The following is a 20,475-nucleotide window of genomic DNA, read 5'->3' as shown; positions in this document are numbered from 1 at the left end:
TAATTTTTGGACCCATTTACAACCACGATGACGCTACATCTGTTTCTTAGTATTTTTCAACAAAACTCGAATGACAACACATCATGAATGCCCCCCCCATCATCTCGCCGTCTTCCAAATGCTCCACGATTCTTCTTTGTCAGCTTTGTTTGCCGACGTAATTTAATTTACTTCTACAACTTGCCCCGCATTACTCACAGCTTGCGCTAATTATCAGCGCGTTCTCTGTTCTGGGTCATTTGTCAGTTTAAATCTAACCTTGATCGTGAGTTGAACGTCCACACGGTTCATCTGGAAGTTGTGACAAGTTGCTGATCGGTGTTTATGATGCTGAAATATTTGGTTCTAACGTTAGTTTATGTTTCGGTTGTTTCTGGAGGTATAAATGTTTTCTCATTGAAATTAAAATATGTGACTATGATAAGAAGTCCTCTCAATCACAATGATAGTTATCACACAGGAATAATTTTTATGAATATTCTGATTTAGTTTGCAGGATACAACTTCAAAGCAATGCAACGCATGACAAAGCACCACTATTTCTGCAATCGAAGGGTTCAATATACACTTTATTGGAGCCGCATGGATCTAGTTTTCAGCTTAAAAATGGTGAAAAGGTAGCCCTCGGTTGCGCAAGTGCCAAAAACAAAATTGCTGAAAGTATGTGTCATTAATTTATATGTATTTTGTGTACATGAACAAGTTTTTTAAACTTTTGCAGTCAATGAAGCTCTCGCCGATGTGTCATGCATTGACAATCAGCAATTTCAATTTAAAGGTCGGAGCTTGCAATACACTGATCTTAACTGTTCGACGTCAATTTCAAGCTCAATTAAGGCCCAGAATCGTCCTTGTGCAGCCGGTTTGGGAAGATGGTACGATCTAGGATTCGAAGTACTCGGAGCCCCATTCATCAAGTATTTTCAATCATGTTATAATGTGGATAAATCATCAGTTATTTACAGCGAGCATGACATTCTCGGTGCTTCGATCGAAAGTTAGTTTGAATTTTGATAATTGTGTTATAAGACCAGTTAATCCATATGTCTTACATTTTCAGAGGCCCAAATTAATAACGATAGGCCTTCATTCAAGATTGGAGGCTTGAAAGTGAAGGCTCGATTGTCTACGGTGTACACTCAGAACTCACAGCGCACCAGACTAGCAAACTTGCTAGGTTCCGAAGAGCTTGCCAAGCAGTACATTTCTTCGTCATCATTTTTCGCCAAAGGTCATCTTACACCTGATGGTGACGCTGTGTTGAACAGCTGGGCTGGAGCGACATACTTCTACATCAATGTGGCTCCCGAGTGGCAGGTATTGTATTTTTGATTCACACTATTCGAAACATTCGTTTATGGGCGATAAAGGTTGATAATGCCATTGCAGTTTTACCAATTATTGCAGTTATACATAAACCAATTTAAAAAATATGCTCAATATGGATTACCGACTTAGGTAAAATGTTGATGAGATTGGAACAACAGAAGCTAAGCTAAAACGTATTGTTTACCTCTTCTAAGGAAGTTTGACAGTTGTATTACACATTACGACAAATACTGAACTCATAAATAACGTAAATTTTATGTTAATCAAAATATTTGATGTAAAAAATGAAATGGCCGCTAAATTGTTGCAAATATTCTAAGTTTTTTTTTTACAAGCGTAAAGTTTGATCCCAGAGGCTCATAGAAATAAGCTCTACCAAGTTTTGAGTTCAATGAAAATTTAAGATTATTCGACTACAAGTTTGTAGACCTACAAGCATAACTACTCACGCTGGATTTTGTTTGAGCTTGCGTAAGTTTCAATTGCAGTAGTAAAGCTTCCGATGACCATTGACTACACAGCAAAAATTTGTGAATATTAAGCAGCACGCGATTTGAACATCGACGGAAAATTATGGTAGGCATTTGAAAATTACAAGCGTTAGCCAACAGCTGAAGCAAAAAAGACCATCTGTCAACCAATCAGGGCCCTTCCAATTATATTTCGGTTAAATCCGCTAGAAATTTACATGAATCTGCCACAAAACAAACCCAGCCACGCTCATCAATCACGCGACCGAGAGAACGCTCCGCATTGTTTACTGCTCTTTCAATCACTTCTCGATGAAACCGCCAACCGTCGAAGCAATTCTGTGATACACTTATTTTACGCAGAGCATGTTCAACTTTCGCCAACCGCTTACTAAGGTGGTGAGACAGCCGAGAGAGCTCGGGCGTGTAACTGTCACTCCAGAGGCCACGAGTTCAATTCCGGTTTAGAACTTTTTTTATATATTCATCTAGTTTCGTGGCTAATTATAGCTCATTTTCAAACCAGCAGCAATGTAATTTTAAGATCGCACATTAATATCTGTCATATATGATGGAGTCCTTTTGTTACATTCGACTCGCTATAATTTTACAGGTTTCGTTCGTACTGTGTGGGCGTAAAGAGGGTTAAAGCGTCTTCTCGGAGAAATGACTGTATATTTTTCATTACGATCTATGATAGATCTTTTGAACTTTCAAACTCTTTGGAGTCTAGGACTTTAGAGTTATAAAGATACCGCAATTTCTCAAGTTCAAATGGTGAAAGAGAAAATCCAACCTCCGCATATGAAGAGCTCTCGCAAACACTATAGTTTTATTATCGTGTTGTGGAGGTTTTTGCATTTTTATGGTGAAACTGGCAACACTGCTGGGACTGAATATTGTAGCAGTATTAAATTAAATAATGAGAAGTGTAGAATTTAGAAAAAAGCACTGATACAGTAAAACCTCCATGAGTCGATATTGAAGGGACCATCGACTCATGGAAATATCGAGTCATGGAACAGCAATCCTTTGGAAAGCTGTTTCAAGGGACCATCATAGTAACCATGAAATTTTGTTTCTAGTATGGTTCCATGAGTCGATATCGCGTCATGGAACATCGATTCATGAAGGTTTCACTGTAGTTGGAAAGTGAACTTTGGAATGTTAGAAGATACCCTGATGTATGTAGTATATAAGATTTGACTAATAGAGAACAGATAATATGTGAAATGAATTTCCAGCATTTAAGCTGGCCAAACAGAATTTGCTACCAATCAGTATTTAAACGTTGCCGTGCTGACTACCCAACAAACTTTAATGTTTATTATCATTATTGTCAAAAAAGATGTCCGCTATAGAGGGTTTTAAACGAGAAGCCTTGCCCTGTTGGAGGAGCAGAATAAATCATGGAGAGTTCATTACGAGGAGGAAGAGAGGCGTATAGAACAGGAGTACAAACTAAGGTTGATCGAAATAAAGGAAGCTTTCAAAAGGTCTGCAAAGAAGATCAAGTTGGATTTCTGTTAAAAAAGAAAGGCAGTTATAAGAAAGTATGGCACGGCTAATGCGTTGAGCCAACCAGAGTCTGATTGCTGTAGTGACTCAAAAACAAATGGAGTGGTAATGGTTTAACCATCTACAAAAATACGTACAAATAGTGCACCGAATAAAATTAGAATTAGCTCTGCATCTACTTCTCATGGTGTCTTGGAAACTGTAGATGTTGAAAATACTTATGCAACTCAGACCGTAATGGAAACTAACACTTCTGTTATTTACGTGGTCAGAAACAATGTTTACGGTACAAATTAACCCGTATAGGCCTAAGTGAAAGCAAAAATACTACAATCCTCACCACTCAGCGAGTACTTAACGGATTCAAATATTTTTTTGTCATTACTGGCCCACATATCTAGTTTCTAGAAATGGCCAGAAGAACTCGGAGATACTCCTGTAGCTGGAGTTATTGTGGTGGGTTACTGGGTCAAGTCGGGTAAAAAAAAGGCGATTTTTGGGACATGCCAAGTTACTTTTATTTATTTCCAATGGCAATCATTTTAATTTGCATGAATCATTAAGATTTGATATTCAACATTATAAATTATTAGTTTTGCACCGTTTAGAGTGCACCAGATGCGGCCACTCGGACTTCATATAGATGCCCTTAATACAACAGAATGTTTGATTTTAAATAGCTGTTTTAACTCACGTATTGTGCGGACACATAAGAATCGATTAGTCATATTACAGTCGCCTCTCCACATCTCGATATCGAAGGGATCATCGAGATAGGGAGAGTTCGAGACTTAGAACAAATTTTATAGAATACTAGATTCAAAATCACTCCGTTATCAGAGAAATCCAAAACAAACAGACGTCATTTTGTCTTCGCAAATTGTTTTGAATCCCTAAAATCCAGTCTAGTTATCTTGGATAATGGGCATATCGACATATGGAGATAAAATCGGGTACGAAAATCACATCGTGATAGGGAGATATCGAGATAAGGAGGAAATCGAGATATGGAGAGTGAAAATATATGTAGAACGAAGGGACCGAAGCAATCATCGACGTAGGGAGAGATATCGAGATGTAGAACATCGAGAAGTGGAGAGTCGACTGTATATCTTTATTTCCTTTTAATTATTTTTAGTAAATTTAGTAGTTTGATTTAGTAGTGGTAATTTAGTAGTATAATTTATTTCTATATAAGGTCTCGTCCACAATATTTAACCAATTTACTTGGATCATGACTGCCATCTTTCATCTTCGGTCACAAGGCACGTTCTTCAGATTCTGTTGCTCCTTGTTAATCTTCAAATTCCACTAGGAGGCTTCTTGACAACTTGACTCGAACGTCGTTTTTATATCATTGTTATTTGAAATTCTTACTATATGCTATGTACACTTCCAACTATCTACTTTAAGAGGCGAATGAATTCAATAATTTAAAGCCTCTATAATAAACGCAAAAAAAAAAAAAAACTTCCAACTTCAGTCATTTTCAGTATACCAAAGTCGGCTTATTATATAATGTAATGTTATGTTTTATTTCATTACATATATCCATATTATATTATATTATATTATATTATATTATATTATATTATATTATATTATATTATATTCTATTATATTATATTCTATTATATTATATTATATTATATTATATTATATTATATTATATTATATTATATTATATTATATTATATTATATTATATTATATTATATTATATTATATTATATTATATTATATTATATTACAGGCATCACTCTCTTACTCGATATTGAAGGGACCATCGAGTTAGGGAGGTATTGATTTACAGAACACACCAACTTTTACTATGGTTCTCTAACTCGATATCGAGATACGGAATATCGAGTAAGGGAGAGTTAACTGTATATTATATTATATTATATTATTTTATATTATATTATATTATATTATATTATATTATATTATATTATATTATATTATATTATATTATATTATATTATATTATATTATATTATATTATATTATATTATATTATATTATATTATATTATATTATATTATATTATATTATATTATATTATATTATATTATATTATATTATATTATATTATATTATATTGTTCTACATTATTTTATATTATGCTATATACTACATAACATAATGACTATATTGACAATATACTGGGAAAAGAAGGAGCATCAAGGGAGTTCCTGAACGAGACGCGAAGTTCGTTTTTCAGGATTGTTATTTGGAATTATTACGGCCATGTCTAGCGTACACTTCAAGCTTTAATATTTTTCAGGATGCTAGGATTGGCGTATTGTATACAATTGTTTTAAATTATTTCATATTTTTATATTTTATACCACATAATATATGTACTATATTGACAATATACTGGTAAGCAAACGGAGCATCAGAGCATCATTGAAGGTGCAACTGGACAATGAAATGGAGTTACTAAACGTGACGCGAACTTGGTTTTTACAGGATTGTTACATGTAAATTTTACTATATGCCATGTACAGCGTTCATTTACCTCTTTAGCCATTTTCAAGGTACTGAGTCGTGAGTTTATGAATACTATATTATATTACATTATATTATGTGTCATTAGAGTGGTTAAAAAAATCGTTTTTGCACCGCTCATTTGATTCAAGATCAAATTCTGAGTGTCCTTCCAAAATTTGAGCTCATTTGGATGAAAACTGAGACTGCACAAGCCCTTCAAAGTTTATATGGGAATTACTATGGGAAAATTAAGCAAATCATTCAATCAGTCATAGTGTTTGCCCATGTGCTCTTGGGGATTAGCGCTACGTTAACATAATGCAGTTGACATAATTATTCAATTTAATCGATTATCAGAAAGTTCACGCTGATGCGTTTTTCTTAAAATTCCTTGATATAGTGGCCACATTATAGTCGATTCTGGAAATTATCTGTAACTTGAAATTTGCCTACCCTAAGGGACACAGAAGCACAGAACTCTTGTCACACGACCTGACCCAGTGATCCACCGCAATGACTCCGGCCACATGAATATTCCAGAGATTTTTTGACCACTTTTAGAAACAAGATATGTGTACGAATATACTGTCAAAAAATCATTGAAATCCGATAAGTATTCACTGAGCGGTTTGAGTTTTAGTAATGGTTTATTCACTCAGGCCTATACGGGTTAACTCATTGAATTGTTTATAGACTTTGTATTGCGCGATACTAAAACAGTTGTGCGAAAACTACGAGTAAACAAGACTGTAAACTACTACCATCAAGAACGAAAGCGAAACAATACTCTATACTGGGAGGTTCACTGTACAGTATGGATTCAATGGAGTGTTGTTGATTTTTGTTCCCGGTGGTGCTAAACAAGAGCAACGGATAAGAGCTAACATCGATGTGATGCGACCGATTAGGGCTGGGGGCTGGGGGCAAGAAGGACACCTTAAGATATATAGGTTCAAATCATGGTTGAATAGCACAATTTTTGAAGATTATTCCAGTGTAGGGGCAACCTCACCTCTTGTTCTAAATGACGTTATCGATAGATTTCAAAAATATAAGAATTACATGATGATTTGAGATTTTTGAAGATGTCCCTTCTTATGAGGTTTTTTAACGAGGCACGGGGCAAGAGTGCCACTCGTATGGGGCAAGAAGACCACCAGAGCAAAATGCCACAAATTTTGTATATTATTATTTCCCCACCTAAACGATAAATTCTATAGAGTAAGTAAAGATTAAAACTGAGGGATAAAAGTTGACTTATAGTTAAAAAGTAATTTTACGAAATTAATTTAGTTCTCATCTTATTTGACTGTAACAATAATAGTAAAAAATTTCAGAAACCATTTTGAATGTCCAAGATGGTTTATTTTGATTTAATTTAGTAGGAAGCATTGATTTAATGCAATATTAAACAAGAAAAATAAAAGTTCATGTGATTTTATATGAGAAAACTGCGGTGTCCTTCTTGCCCCATAAGACATACTGTTTTTATATATGTAAAACTTAATGTCAAAAGAACTTTTTCGAAAAAAATTCCTCACAGCTATATTAAACAATTGAAAATCATCAATACTGAGCGGAAAAACAAATATGTTTTGTATTTATTGGGAGTCAAACCTTATTTTCCAGTCTTACATTCTTATAATATTTCGCATTTTTTGCGTTGATGAGTTAAATACATTTTTCTAATTTTTTGTACTAAACATTTTTAACTGTAATATTTACACAACCTTCAATTAGTACTCAATTTATTCTTATCGTGCGTTAAACATCAAATAATTGATTTGAACTACGTGAAATTAGAGGTGGCACTCTTGCCCCGGGTGTCCTTCTTGCCCCATGTCCCCCTACCTATAGCGATGGTTGGCTTCCTACTACATTTAGATATTGCTTTGTTAGAAGAAGAGGAGCAATTCCACGGGAAATAAGTTGATAAACCAATTCGATTTGTTACCAGTTTCACGAGGGGAGACTGAGGGTTTTGAATTTTTATGGCAAAACTGGCAACACTGCTGGGACTGAATATTGTAGCAGTGTTTAATTGAATAATTAACAGTGTTGAATTACGAAAAAATAGCAATGATAGTTGGAAAGTGAACTTCGGAATGTTAGAAGATACCCTAATGTAAGTTGCATATTAAATTTGACTAAAAGAGAACAGATAAAATGTGAATTAAATTTCCAACATTGAAGCTGATGAATCAGAATCTGCTATCAATCAATAAGTATTTCAACGTTTCGGAGCTGACTACCCAAGAATTGTATTGTTAATCTTAATTGTTTATTGTAAGTGAAAACAATATGATTTTGGCTCTACCATGCCTTACGGCGCTCAAGACTGCCAAATAAAAAAGAAACATGTTTAATCATTTAAATTCCTGAACTTTAAGAATTACAAGCGTAACTAATGAAATCTTTAAAGTTGATGAGTGTGCTACCCACACAGGCCAAATAAAATATGTCTTGGTCATATTTGGGAACCCACGATTGTGTTATATAATTTAAAAATTCTATTGAGTTCAGGACTTCGTGTATAAATTCCATACTTAAACAGGCTCAAATAACTATAGGCTACCCAGTTTTGAGTTCAATGGTTCTTTATGACCACCCAAAAACACCTTTGAGTTTGGGCCTTCTAATCTGCAGGCGTAACCAGGGATCTCTCGGTAATTTGGTAATGTCTAACCAAGAATCATTAAGAAGTAAATCAACAAATATTATATTCGTGTAGGGATAGTATAAATAACCTTAATAAGAGGTAAACACGCAGATATTTTTTAAGTCCATGTTTTTGTTCGTGGGTTGGTCGAGTTCTTTTTGAGTTGAAATTTTTATCGATTTTCTTAGGCATAGAGTATTATCGCGTTTACCACACTATGTACATATGCACAAATGGTCAATTGGCTAGTAAAGTTCTTAGTTAATAACTGTGGAGGTGCTCATAAGAATACTAAATAGAGAACAAGTTCTGTCGACTCACGTTTGAACTGACATGTCTTTTCAACAGAGTATTGCGATTACAAAACGCTTTCTTTATCGAATGCTTGCAGGAATTTCTTATGCATCAAGATAGGCCAAGACTTTTTAGCACCAAATAAGGCTTATCCATGAACAAATAATATTTACCGAGTGCAATCATTAATTTATTGGAGCATAACTTGAAGGAACGTAATACTATGAATCTGCGTGAATATAAACTTAAATATCAAATCTTAGTGTTAGCCTCTCATTGAAACAACATGTTTCTACGGGTAGTAACAGTGGAATGACAAATTTATTATCATTTTATTTACAGGAAGCTCACTAGTCGTGGCTCGATGGCATATTCTTCGATGGGCAGTAGATTACGGTTAGCACACCTTGTTGAACTAAGTCCTTGATGAACTGGAACTTTGAATATTTGGATCGTCGTTATAGCCGTTCCGACTCTAGCTGTTGGATTGCACTTTTATTGTTTTCGTAGAATTTTCATCACGGGTTCACGCACGTCGTACATCAGTTTCCGGATCCAAAGCAGTTCCTGACCAATTTTGGCTGCAGCAATAAACTCGGCTTTTGTCGACGACAATGCAACACAGGCTTGCGTTCTTGCTGCATAACTAATTGCACCATCGCCCAAAAGGGAATTTTGAATTTGAATTTTCGGTCACGATGGTCTCCGGCCCAATCCGCATCCACGAAAGCCATTAGATCAATAGTGTTGCCACCCAAGTTTAACTGGAAATGTTTCGTTACTCACATGAAACGCAGTATGCGCTTTACTTCAGTCCAATCGACGGCATCCGGAACGCTCAGCTTCCATCCAAGCAACGACACACTGATTGGTACATCTGGCCTCATGTTGATAGCTGTGTAGAGTAAACCACCAACTAAGCTGGAAAACGAAACGTTGTTTGGTAACTCATTAACTCCTACATTGCTTGCAGATAGCCCAGGTCCATCGAAATGACTGATCGTCATGTGAAGGCCGAAATGCGACGCAAGTCGCTGGATGTAGCTTTGTTGATTTAGAGAAAATCGTCCGTCGTTTGAACGGTCCACTTGTATGCCAAGATACTGTCGCACGTCACCAAGGGGCATCATGTTGAACCGAAAGATTGCAGTACAGCTTCACATTTTTCTGAGCTTCCACTTCTTTAATCTGCTATCGATCTTTTTTTCTTTTCAAATTCGTCCAGACTGCTTCAATCCATAGTTGCTCTTCTTCAGATGGCACACCTTAGCGGATGCACCCGTCTCGTATCCTTTAGGATGATGCATGTACACAGTCTCACTTAGAGTTCCGTACAAATAGGCCGTTTTTATGTCATCGTGCTTCACTAGAGGATGACGACAAGTGGCAATAGTTAACAGTGTTCGAAATGTTACCTTTTTTGTCACCTGGGCGAATATTTGGTCGTAGTCAGTGCCAAACTTGTAACGCGTGACTCGTCCATTCTCGTCTAGCTTTCGCTTGTACAGCCATTTGGAAGCAACGGCCTTTTGCCCTTCCGAGAGAGCTCCAGCGGTCCAGGTCGAATTTGAATGATGTGGTTTCATCTCCTCCTCCATGAATGCTATCAATGATGCGCTTTTCGGACTATTCACCGTCTCATCGTAGGTGGTTGGTTCAGCAACAATGGGCATCCTACTCGTTTCACGGTATTGCTGCTCGGGCACACCCTTATTGGACCGCTCGAATCTCCGTACGATGGTCTCATTCAGGTCTTCCTGAACAGACTGATGGCAAGAATCGATATCGTTATCGGTCGCACCAGACATTTGTGCTTATTCTACGCGGCGTGTAAGGTGACACGAGTCGAATAAGGTGACAATTGTCATTAGCATTAGTCGTCTCACGTCATCCGAGCTGAGAGCGACTCGTCTCGACTCACACGCCGCGCAAAATAAGTACAAATAAACACAATTGCGTCCTCACCGTCTTCATCTTTAGGATCACTTGTTGTTGCTTCTACGGACACTTGATGCACTGTTGTTGATGGTAACAAGTGTAGGATGTCTTCATATAATTCCTCCTGAAGATTTGAAACGTCAGTACCTGGTTGGATTAACTTCTCCTCAACGAATCTGACGTTTCGACTTATAACCAACTTGTTATTGGTCATATCGATGAACCGGTATACCTTGTGTTTATTGGAATAGCCGACAAACGCAATTTGCTTTGCTTTGTCCTGGAGTTTGCTTCGCTTTTCTTCTGGCACATGGATGAACCAAAGACAAATTATAGACCTCCATGAAATCTGAAAGACTTCTTGTAAGAGCTTGTAACGAAAAATATGTCCCACCCTAGTGGTTTCCTAAATTTCATTCATTATTTCACAACGTGAGCTTTCGGTAAACTTGTGCTGCCACCTAACGGACATTAGGAGAACTTCTGATAGCTTAATTTTCGCGCACTTGTTTTGAGTTTCACCCATGTGTTCACTGCGACTACTCGAGCGTACGATTGCAACCGATTTAACGTTCATTCGATTGTACTCGAGCAATATGGATTGTGTAGAGTGATCGAATGCGCTTATTTGAATTTGCATGGAAACTCTTTGACGCCTGGGAAACAGCCGAGTAGTTTTCCATTGCTTTTTCTTGTATTAGAAATTCTATACCCAAATGGGTATAATAGCCTATTCAATTGAACAAATGCGCCATTTGAGCAGAGTTCTTAGTAAAAGCCAGACGTGTTAAGTACTACTAGATAGTATCGGAAAGTCATTAAATTGTTAAATCACGTGCAAAAGCTTATATTACTGTGAAGAGTGAAGCAATGTAAGTAGTGAGCTAAAGTGAACAATCCAAACTTCTATAAGGCAGCGTCCATTTATTACGTAACGCTAAAATTGGCAAATTTTCGACCCCCTCCCCCCCCTCCGTAACGCTTTTTGTATGAAAAATTTATAATTTTTGTATGAGCCGTAACGTTCGAGCCTACTCCCCCCCTCCCCCTAGAGCGTTACGTAATTTGTGGATGCCGCCTAACGTGTAATAATCTTATATCTACATCTTGAGTTAATTTGACGTTGAAGCACATTTTTGTTGCCTAGTAAACCGGTTAGCTGTGACCAAGTTTAAACAGGCTTAGGTAAGCATTTGAAATCGCTTGTTAGGCGTATATTTAGCTTTTAACATCCCGTTGAACAGGACACTCTACTCAACGTGGGGTGCTGGTGCGGACTCAACGTCTAAGAACAGTACCACGTGCTACCTCGCCCGAACGTGTCTGTGGCTTCCAATTAGTTTCAAGCACCACTGCTTAAGCTGATCAGCTGAAACCTTCGTTAGAAACCACGTGCTCGACGCCCAAATTCCGTGACTGTTAAGTGCTCGATTCCAACGTTTCGGTTGCCGCCTGTGCGTTCATTCCAAGCGCAACGCTTACACCAATCCGACACTCAAGAAAATCTGCTCGAACGGAAGGCTCTGCTATTCGGCCTTATCTCAGCGTTCATCGGCCAACCGTTGAATCTTTCGAGTACGGAGTGAGCACTAGACAAGCTAACAGTCGTGGTTTTGGGAGCCACTGTCCAGACACCTTCGAACAGATCATCCAGCTGGAAATAGATTTATGCGATCGCCAACGAGAAACATCGGCCGAACGATTGACGCGTCGTGGGAGTTCACCATCCTCAGCCAGGTTTAGCGAAGAAGCTGAGGTAGGATAGAATTAGGAAATCTGCCCCTCAATAAATGTATGCCCCTAAAATATAAGAGAGATTAATATAAGCGACCGTTTGGGCTAATATTATATAATTTCTTTGGTCAAATGGTAACATTTTCTGATTTTATTCTGAATCTTTGATCGGTTTGTTTGATGATTGATTTCCATTTGGGTTCAATGGGTTTCCTATAGTATTGTTGCTTTATGTTTGGGTGGTTCCAGTGAACGAGAGTGTTTGAACTACTTTTACCCGCCTTCAGATAAGAGTCTCAGCCGGACTCAGACGCACGTCAGCAGTCTCCCTAGTCCAGGGAGTGGCGCTTAAGCTGCTGGACGGTTGTGAGTAACATTTCGCTTCGTTACAAGCTGGTGTTCCTCAAGGCAGCATTTTGGGACCAATATTATACAATATTTTCACATCTGACTTACCCGAGTTACCTCAGGGATGTCAAAAATCTTTGTTTGCGGATGACACAGGCCTCTCCGCCAAAGGACGAAGCTTTCGTGTCATCTGTAGTCGATTGCAAAAAAGTTTAGATATTTTTTCTTCATACTTGCAAAAATGGAAATTTTCTCCTAATGCTTCCAAAACTCAACTAATAATATTCCCACATAAACCAAAAACTCTTTATTTGAAACCTTCAAGTATACATGTTGTCACGATGAGAGGGGTTCCAATAAATTGGTAAGATGAAATTAAGTATCTAGGGCTCATGCTGGATAAGAATTTAACTTTCAAAAATCACATTGAGGGCATTCAAGCCAAATGTAATAAATATGTATAATGTCTCTATCCCCTTATTAATAGAAAATCAAAACTTTGTCTTACGAACAAGCTTTTGCTATTCAAACAAATTTTCAGGCCAGCCATGTTGTATGCTGTACCAATATGGACCAACATTGGACCAAATTTCAAATAAAATAGTTAATAATTTCAGGCAAAAATCGTTGCAATCTTCTATTGGCACGATCAATGCGTTATATGTTTAAGTTAAGTTAGGTTGAGTAAATTGAAAACGTTATTTTTATTCTCTTATAAGCAGGTGAAATCAACTCACCTGTAAAAAATCTGAACTGCTACGGCAAATGAAATGTAATATGTTGTTAACAAAATGTTAATAAAATCTTAAATTTGTTTTATCAAATGAGTATGATAGTGTTTTCTAATAAAACAGAACACCTAGATATGAGAAATGGATGTAATGTTTGAAATAATACTCATAAAGAAATAAAAAAAGACCTCCATGTCCCTTGTAGTTGCCCAAAATTTTATGGCTCATAAGGTTATCTAGAATGCCGTAAAAAGTGTACTGAGATATGTCAAACTTGGGTAACTTTTGCACTACCAAGGGACCAAATGCAGTACTAGAAGTGGTACCCAATCTGAGCCCGAGTGGGACGGACCTGGATGAACCCTTTTCACCCAAACACCTTCAGATGCGACACGTTCGATTTACGTCCCCACCAGAGCTCATACGGTGTCGTACGCAACCGGGCTTTTGGGCTTCGACCCAAACGGTATCCTGGCATCCATCAGCATACACCGACACATTTCAATAATGTATCGATTTCGACACTCCGTCACTCCATTTTGCTGTGGCGAATATCCAGCAGTGAATCCGGGATGAATTCCATGATTGCAGTACAACTTCATCAGCGCTTCGCTCGAATACTCCACTATCAGACCTGTTGCGCTTGGGAAATTTTCCAAAACTGCGTGTAGACATAGTTGCAGTACTCCTTGATGCGATCGATTTCTGTGGTCTGTCAAAAATGTGGTCATCTTCAAAAGTCACAAATTAACCATATCCACTTACGGAGGGTGTTTTCAGGGGTCAGTGGATGTTAGCCCTCATGCTGGTCTTCTTTTCATGGGTCTTAGGCGAACTCCCGAACTTGCTTTCCTCTCAGGCAGCATTTGCAGCATTCACGTATCCCGCAGTCGGCCACCGCCATACTATTGACCAGCTTCTTCTTCATCAGTACAGCTCGGACTCGATTATCCGGAGAATTGATTATCCAGCGACTCGATTCTCCGGGATTCAATTATCCGGAATTGTTTTTTTTTTGTTATATTTCTGTTTTTCAGTTTTTATGCATAAATTTGAAATAATTAGGTATTGCAATATACAATATTAATGGTTTTGCAGTTTTGAACGTAGGTAAGAGAAGTGGGGTTTGGAAAATGTTTTTTTGTGTATGCTGGTTAATTTGTTTTCTTTTTAAGACCCCAAATATTCTTAGAATTAATTTCTGGCTACGCCACTGCATCATAAAAATAAAACATCAAAAAAAAAAAAAAGATCATATTTTAATTCTTTTATTGCAAATTTGGATTTTTCTTTTAGTGAATCGATTATCGGGAGGATTCGATTATCCGGAGTGGAAAAAATCGACACTCCGGATAATCAAATCCAACCTGTACATCCAAAGCTTCCGGATCGCGATGTCCAAACCGACGATGTTACGTGTGTACCCGAGCAGAAGAAAATAACTACTGAATACCAAATTGAGGTATTCCATACCAGATAATTTCCAATACTACATACCTGATTGAGGTATGAATTAGCCCTGCATTAGAGGTAAAATACCTCAAATAATATCTCAAGCATATTCTACGAACACCAAACTGATAACTAGATCAGGTATTGTAATACCTCAATAATACTTGATGGATTTTCACATAAAAATGTTTTTTTTTCAATTGTAGTTCAATACCTCCAGCAGACCTCAATAGCTGTTTAATACCCCAATGAAGTATTTTTAATTGTTTTAAAGATATTTTTCAATACCATTATAATACCAAATTGAGGTATTGACATCTGAACAATACCTAATTTTGGTATGATACCAAAAAATGGTATGCATAAGTTATTGGGGAGTTATTTGTTCCTCCTCGGGTAGGCACCTCGCTTGTTAGATGTAGTTACTTCCGACGCTATCGCTTGCTTCGGTTTGTTGAGTCGATGTAGGCCATTGCTCTTCGTTGCTTTGGCGACCTCGTTGCCGTTGACAATGATTCTGCAATTTACATTTATACTTTTCGGGTGGTCATAAGCACTGATAAAAAACTTGCTGACAGTTGCGGAACAAACATTACGAGGTACAACCGAATTTTATTCGTTCTTCCAGAACCGTCCACGCATTCGATCACGCTGGTTCCATTACCAACTCCCTGGGCTTATTCTGCGCGGCGAGTGAGGCAAGACGAGTCGCTCTCACCTCGAGTGACGTGAGACAACTAATGTTAATCAAATGGGAGCGAGTCGACAAATGTGACCTCGTTTGACTCGCATAACCTCACACGCCGCGCAGAATAAGCACATCCACCTCACCTGATGCTGCTTCCAATTCGTCGAAGAATCCTAATTCGAATGACAAAAATGCAAAGAAACCCATTTCGAGTAGTAACACAAAACTTGTATCAAGCTTAACAGACTTCCTTCAGCGTGGTAAGATGACCGAGAGGTATCATACGCAGCTTTTACTCGCTTGACCAGGATTCAAATCCCGCTCAAATTTTTACATCTTTGATGTCAACTTGTCAAACCGGTTCTATCGATTGTTAGACTTCGATTTTCTACAGTAGCTGGCTAGTTTTATACGTTTTAATGATGTAATAGTACACCATATTAGCGACGGGACTGATGAGCAGCTAAAGTGGCGTGATATAACAATTTATTTTATGCTGTGTGACTAAGCTAGTAGAATAGAAAAATATTTGTATTTGGACATTATACTAAGCAATTTTTCTAAACCGCTATTTTCAGGTTCCACTTGCTCCGGGGTTTATGAGCTAATATGGGTATACATGTTGTTCATGAACACTTGTTACCAAGGCTTCTAACATTTTTAATGAAATTTTGTTTTTATTTAACAATACGAAAAAGCATGTTCTTGCAACTACTTCAGCAAACCGCTCAAATAACTGCTAGAGTAAGGTGACCAGACGTCCCGCGTTTCGCAGGACAACGTAATTTTAAACATTATATTACTGCGTCAAATCTAATTGTTTGACTAAACTGAGAACCCAGACAACCAAAATGTACGTATAACGAAATCACCTGGAGGCTTTATATGTGCAAAATTTCACTTACAAGATGTCGCAAAAAGGCCTTCTACGTACAAAAGTGGAGGCGATATGCGATATATTATGTGATGAATAGTAACATACAACGCGAGTGTATACATGTTCTACCGAACCAACCTGCGATCTTATGCGACTTAACTAATGATATCAAATGTTGATTTGACAGCTGCTACGGATTGATGCGACTTACTTTGTACGAGTGTACGAGACGAAACAAAATGTATAAATGAACTCAGAAAAGAAGTGTTTTATGCGAGGAAACTCATCAAACTGACGAGTTTATCCACGGTGTTTTGCGGGTATGATGTAATTAGTATGAATAAACGAGTTATAGCGTGAACTTTCATGCGATTTCTGGTTGTCTGGGAAGTTAGATCATGATTTAGACCTAAAATGTTTGTAGAGTACACATCCAATACGAATAATGTTTAATTGGGAACGAGATCTGACAGGGTGTCCCGCGTTTATATATCTCGCGGAACATTACTAAAGGACCTATGTACAAATGAGAGATTCTCTCCTCTCTCGTTCTCTTTCGATTATAACAGTGGAATACTAAAGATTTTGGGAAGTTTTTCACTATAGATCGAAAGTCAATTTCCTTTTCTAGCGTTTCATACAAAAAAAGCAACAGAAGAGGTTAATGTGACTCAGTTATTAATGAAAGAGAAAGTAAACAAAGAGAGCCTCTCAATGTTAGATAGGTCCATTAGTAATGTTCTGCGAGATATATGGTCGCTTTATGCTAGAGGGGCTCAACACTGATTCAACGTATTTTGACAGCTACTAAAGGTACGCTGCATTTTTGTGTATCTTACACAAAAATACGCACACAGATAAAATAGTTATGAAAATCAGTCAGATTTGTACTGAAATCGGAATAATAATTTAATTTATTCCATTATTGGAACTTTTCAGGACGCGTTAGCGACATGCTGAACGATTTCCGCAGTACCAGTTTTTATCGGTTTGAAACTGGAAAAGTGCTCGAAATTCACCATCAAAAAGTCGAAGTTCCATGTTCCGAAATGCAGGAGCAAATTATATTCGAAGAAACCCTAAAACAGAAGTTTGTGAAGCGATCACGTTCCATAAATCTTCAACTAACGTTGTGCAGAGAAAGCAATGGCTAATATGTTTCAGTCAAAACTTAAAAGCAAATACCTCGAATCTCTTAGTCTGGCTTGGAAAGCACTTCCAAGAAAGATAGCAGAACCAAAGCAAAAGAAAATGAAGAAAATCCTGATACAAGTTTGAGCAACTATTGAAAGTTCAATTATACTGAATAATAAACAACATTCAAAACACCTTGTGCTATTTTTATACCTATCTAAAATATTGAAAGGTTTTTCACTGAGAATAGGTCTGTAGACATTTATTCATTAAATTGGAACCAAAAAACAAGCCAATATTTTACAAATTATATTACTCTTCTTATTAGATGGAGAAATTTCTCGAAAACATTATTGTAAAGCTTGAGATGTTTCAGTATACAACTAGGCCAAGCTATTTACATATAGCAAATATATTATTGTATATAAAATAAAAAAAAACATCTACCGCGGCTAGTTTTTTCTGAGGTAGGTAAAGGGTCGTGATGAGAAACACATAAATACTACTCACGAATAAAAGAAATCCATTTAATTACCTCTTTTTCAGATAAGTAACATATTTTTCTGAGAAGCTATCTTTTTTTTATTCTTTGCAACTAAATTCAATTAAATTGCGTTAAAATATTACAAATGCTATACAAATCCGGAAAAAAGCTCATAACTATTTACTAAAACTAATGCACAGTCATGAATAGCATACCTTTTATAGTTGTCAATATACTTAGGCTGTGAACCGTTTCACCTATTTATTTAACTTTTAGTTAAAATTTGACAGATCGATAGATATTTGGTTAGAAATAACCCTTCTCTGGAGCATGGTTAAACTTGACAGTTCGAAAGTTATTTTCTGCTCCCGTGAATTTGAGAATAACTAACCATGTGTTAACTTTGTTCTGAAATAACTACTTGACTGTCAAAGCTCAAATGGGTCGACCGCGAAGTTCAATTTAACCATTTGAAGGGAAAATAACTATCGAAATGTCAAATTTTAACTAATAATTAAACGAATTGGTGAAACGATTCACAGCCTTAGAACACTGATTAACACTGGGGTTCTTCCTTTCTGACATTTCGGAAGGGACCCGGAAAACAAAATACACACACAATTTGAGTTTGGGCCAAGGGGTGTGACAAAATCTGTTTTTGCCCTAAACCAACAGAAAACGTTTAAAAATTGGGTAAACATGTGTTTCTGGCGTTTGGTACTAAAATTGGGACCTGGCTTTACGACCCTATTTGCGAATAGCTTATAAAGCGTTAAGCAAGCTTGGTCGCAGAAATCTCATGATTCCATTCACGTTTTTTAAGGAATCCTGATCCATTAGTTGAGCATTGAAATGCGGTCTAACTTATAAATTAACTGAATTATTGCTACTTGCACATTCTTCGACAGAAACATTTTACAGCCTAACATGCATATATAACGATATATCGAATAATATAGATTACATATTTCCCTTCCAACCAGATCATAAACACCGGCAATTGGATTCGCATCGAAAATGCCGCCCGCAAGATGGCGGCTCAGCTGAACGACACGGTGAAGGTGTTCACAGGAGTCTACGACGTTCTGACCCTCCCAGATGTCAACGGCCGACCGGTTCCAATAACTCTCGCCGAAGACGACCAGGTGGAGGCTCCGAAATGGCTTTGGAAGATTTTACATCACTCCGCTTCGAACTCGGCAATTGCATTCGCCACACTGAACAATCCTTTCGCCACAAGTGGGGACCAGCTGTGCAACAACATCTGCAATCGATATGGGTGGGCCCAGCAGGAGTTCCAGGATTTACGACGGGGATACACCATCTGTTGCACCGTACGGGATCTTCGCAAAGTGATTCCGTTCATTCCGACAAAGGCAGACGCTGCCAACATTCTTCGATTTAATTAAATTGTTCTCTTGTCTGGTTTGGAGTATTGGAAGGTGTTGTGTTTTTCGGATGTGGAATCGAAATATTGGTAGATTAAATGAATAAACGGGTGGATCCATGTGCAGTGAAAAACAAACCCTGTCCCGCATTGAACATATGTGTACGTACATCTGACGATTCGGGAAAATCATACAGAGGCGATGTTAAGTGAGCAAAGGTGCAAACATGCGAAAATAAAATTCTATGAATATTTATGCCAACATATCCTGCGTCGGTTTCTGGACCTTTTCCATAGAACCTATTTAGATTGGTCAGCAGGTTTTGACTGCACTTGCTGAAAATTGGATTGGCTCCTTTGAATATCATCTTTTCCTTCTTAACATTACGTCCCCACTGTTACAAAGACTGCTTCTGAAATCGTATTTGTGCACTCCTATATCGCTTCAATATTTTATGGCACAGCTTAAATTAATATTCGTGAATCAAAGGGTAAAAATTTTATCGAAAAATATGAAAATTATTAAAGATTTCATTAAATATCTCGAAAAGTATACTTTCAAGCAAAATATACAATCTTTGTGTTTCACAAAGTTAGTCAACACGGGCATCCTGGTATAAATAAACTTAATTAAGTTATTCTTAAGGTACCGAAGGAGGCAACGCTATTTTTTGTGTCATGGAATGTTTTTACTATAGGGCTAGTAATTTATTACCAATACAAAGCATTTGCAACATTTATACGAGTAATTTGAGGTCCACTGAGCCTGCAAGATGCCCATAAAAAACATCTTCTAATAGGGTGGGTGCACCAGTATTCACCACCCTAAAAATAACATGAATCAATCAAAAGGGTTTTGAATAATGTCATACCTTTGAACGAATGCTTTCAATCCATGTCTAGCAGGAAAAATATTTAAACTCGTCAGAAACATTTT

The 20,475-nt window shown here is 37.3% G+C and overlaps 1 protein-coding gene across 1 annotated transcript; it reads left to right on the top strand.

The window, feature by feature from the left end:
* The first annotated feature begins 229 nt into the window (after positions 1-229).
* LOC5577131 lies at positions 230-19,802 on the top strand. Its single transcript, XM_021843730.1, has 5 exons — positions 230-379; positions 490-660; positions 722-997; positions 1,061-1,317; positions 19,135-19,802. The coding sequence occupies exons 1-5, from the start codon at positions 325-327 to the stop codon at positions 19,558-19,560; spliced, it is 1,185 nt and encodes a 394-aa protein (XP_021699422.1). The 5' UTR covers positions 230-324; the 3' UTR covers positions 19,561-19,802.
* Positions 19,803-20,475: the final 673 nt, after the last annotated feature.

This window comes from Aedes aegypti, chromosome 2, assembly GCF_002204515.2.
Source record: "Aedes aegypti strain LVP_AGWG chromosome 2, AaegL5.0 Primary Assembly, whole genome shotgun sequence".
In the NCBI taxonomy this organism is placed as follows: Eukaryota; Metazoa; Arthropoda; class Insecta; order Diptera; family Culicidae; genus Aedes; species Aedes aegypti.
This window is presented reverse-complemented; position numbering and strand designations above follow the sequence as displayed.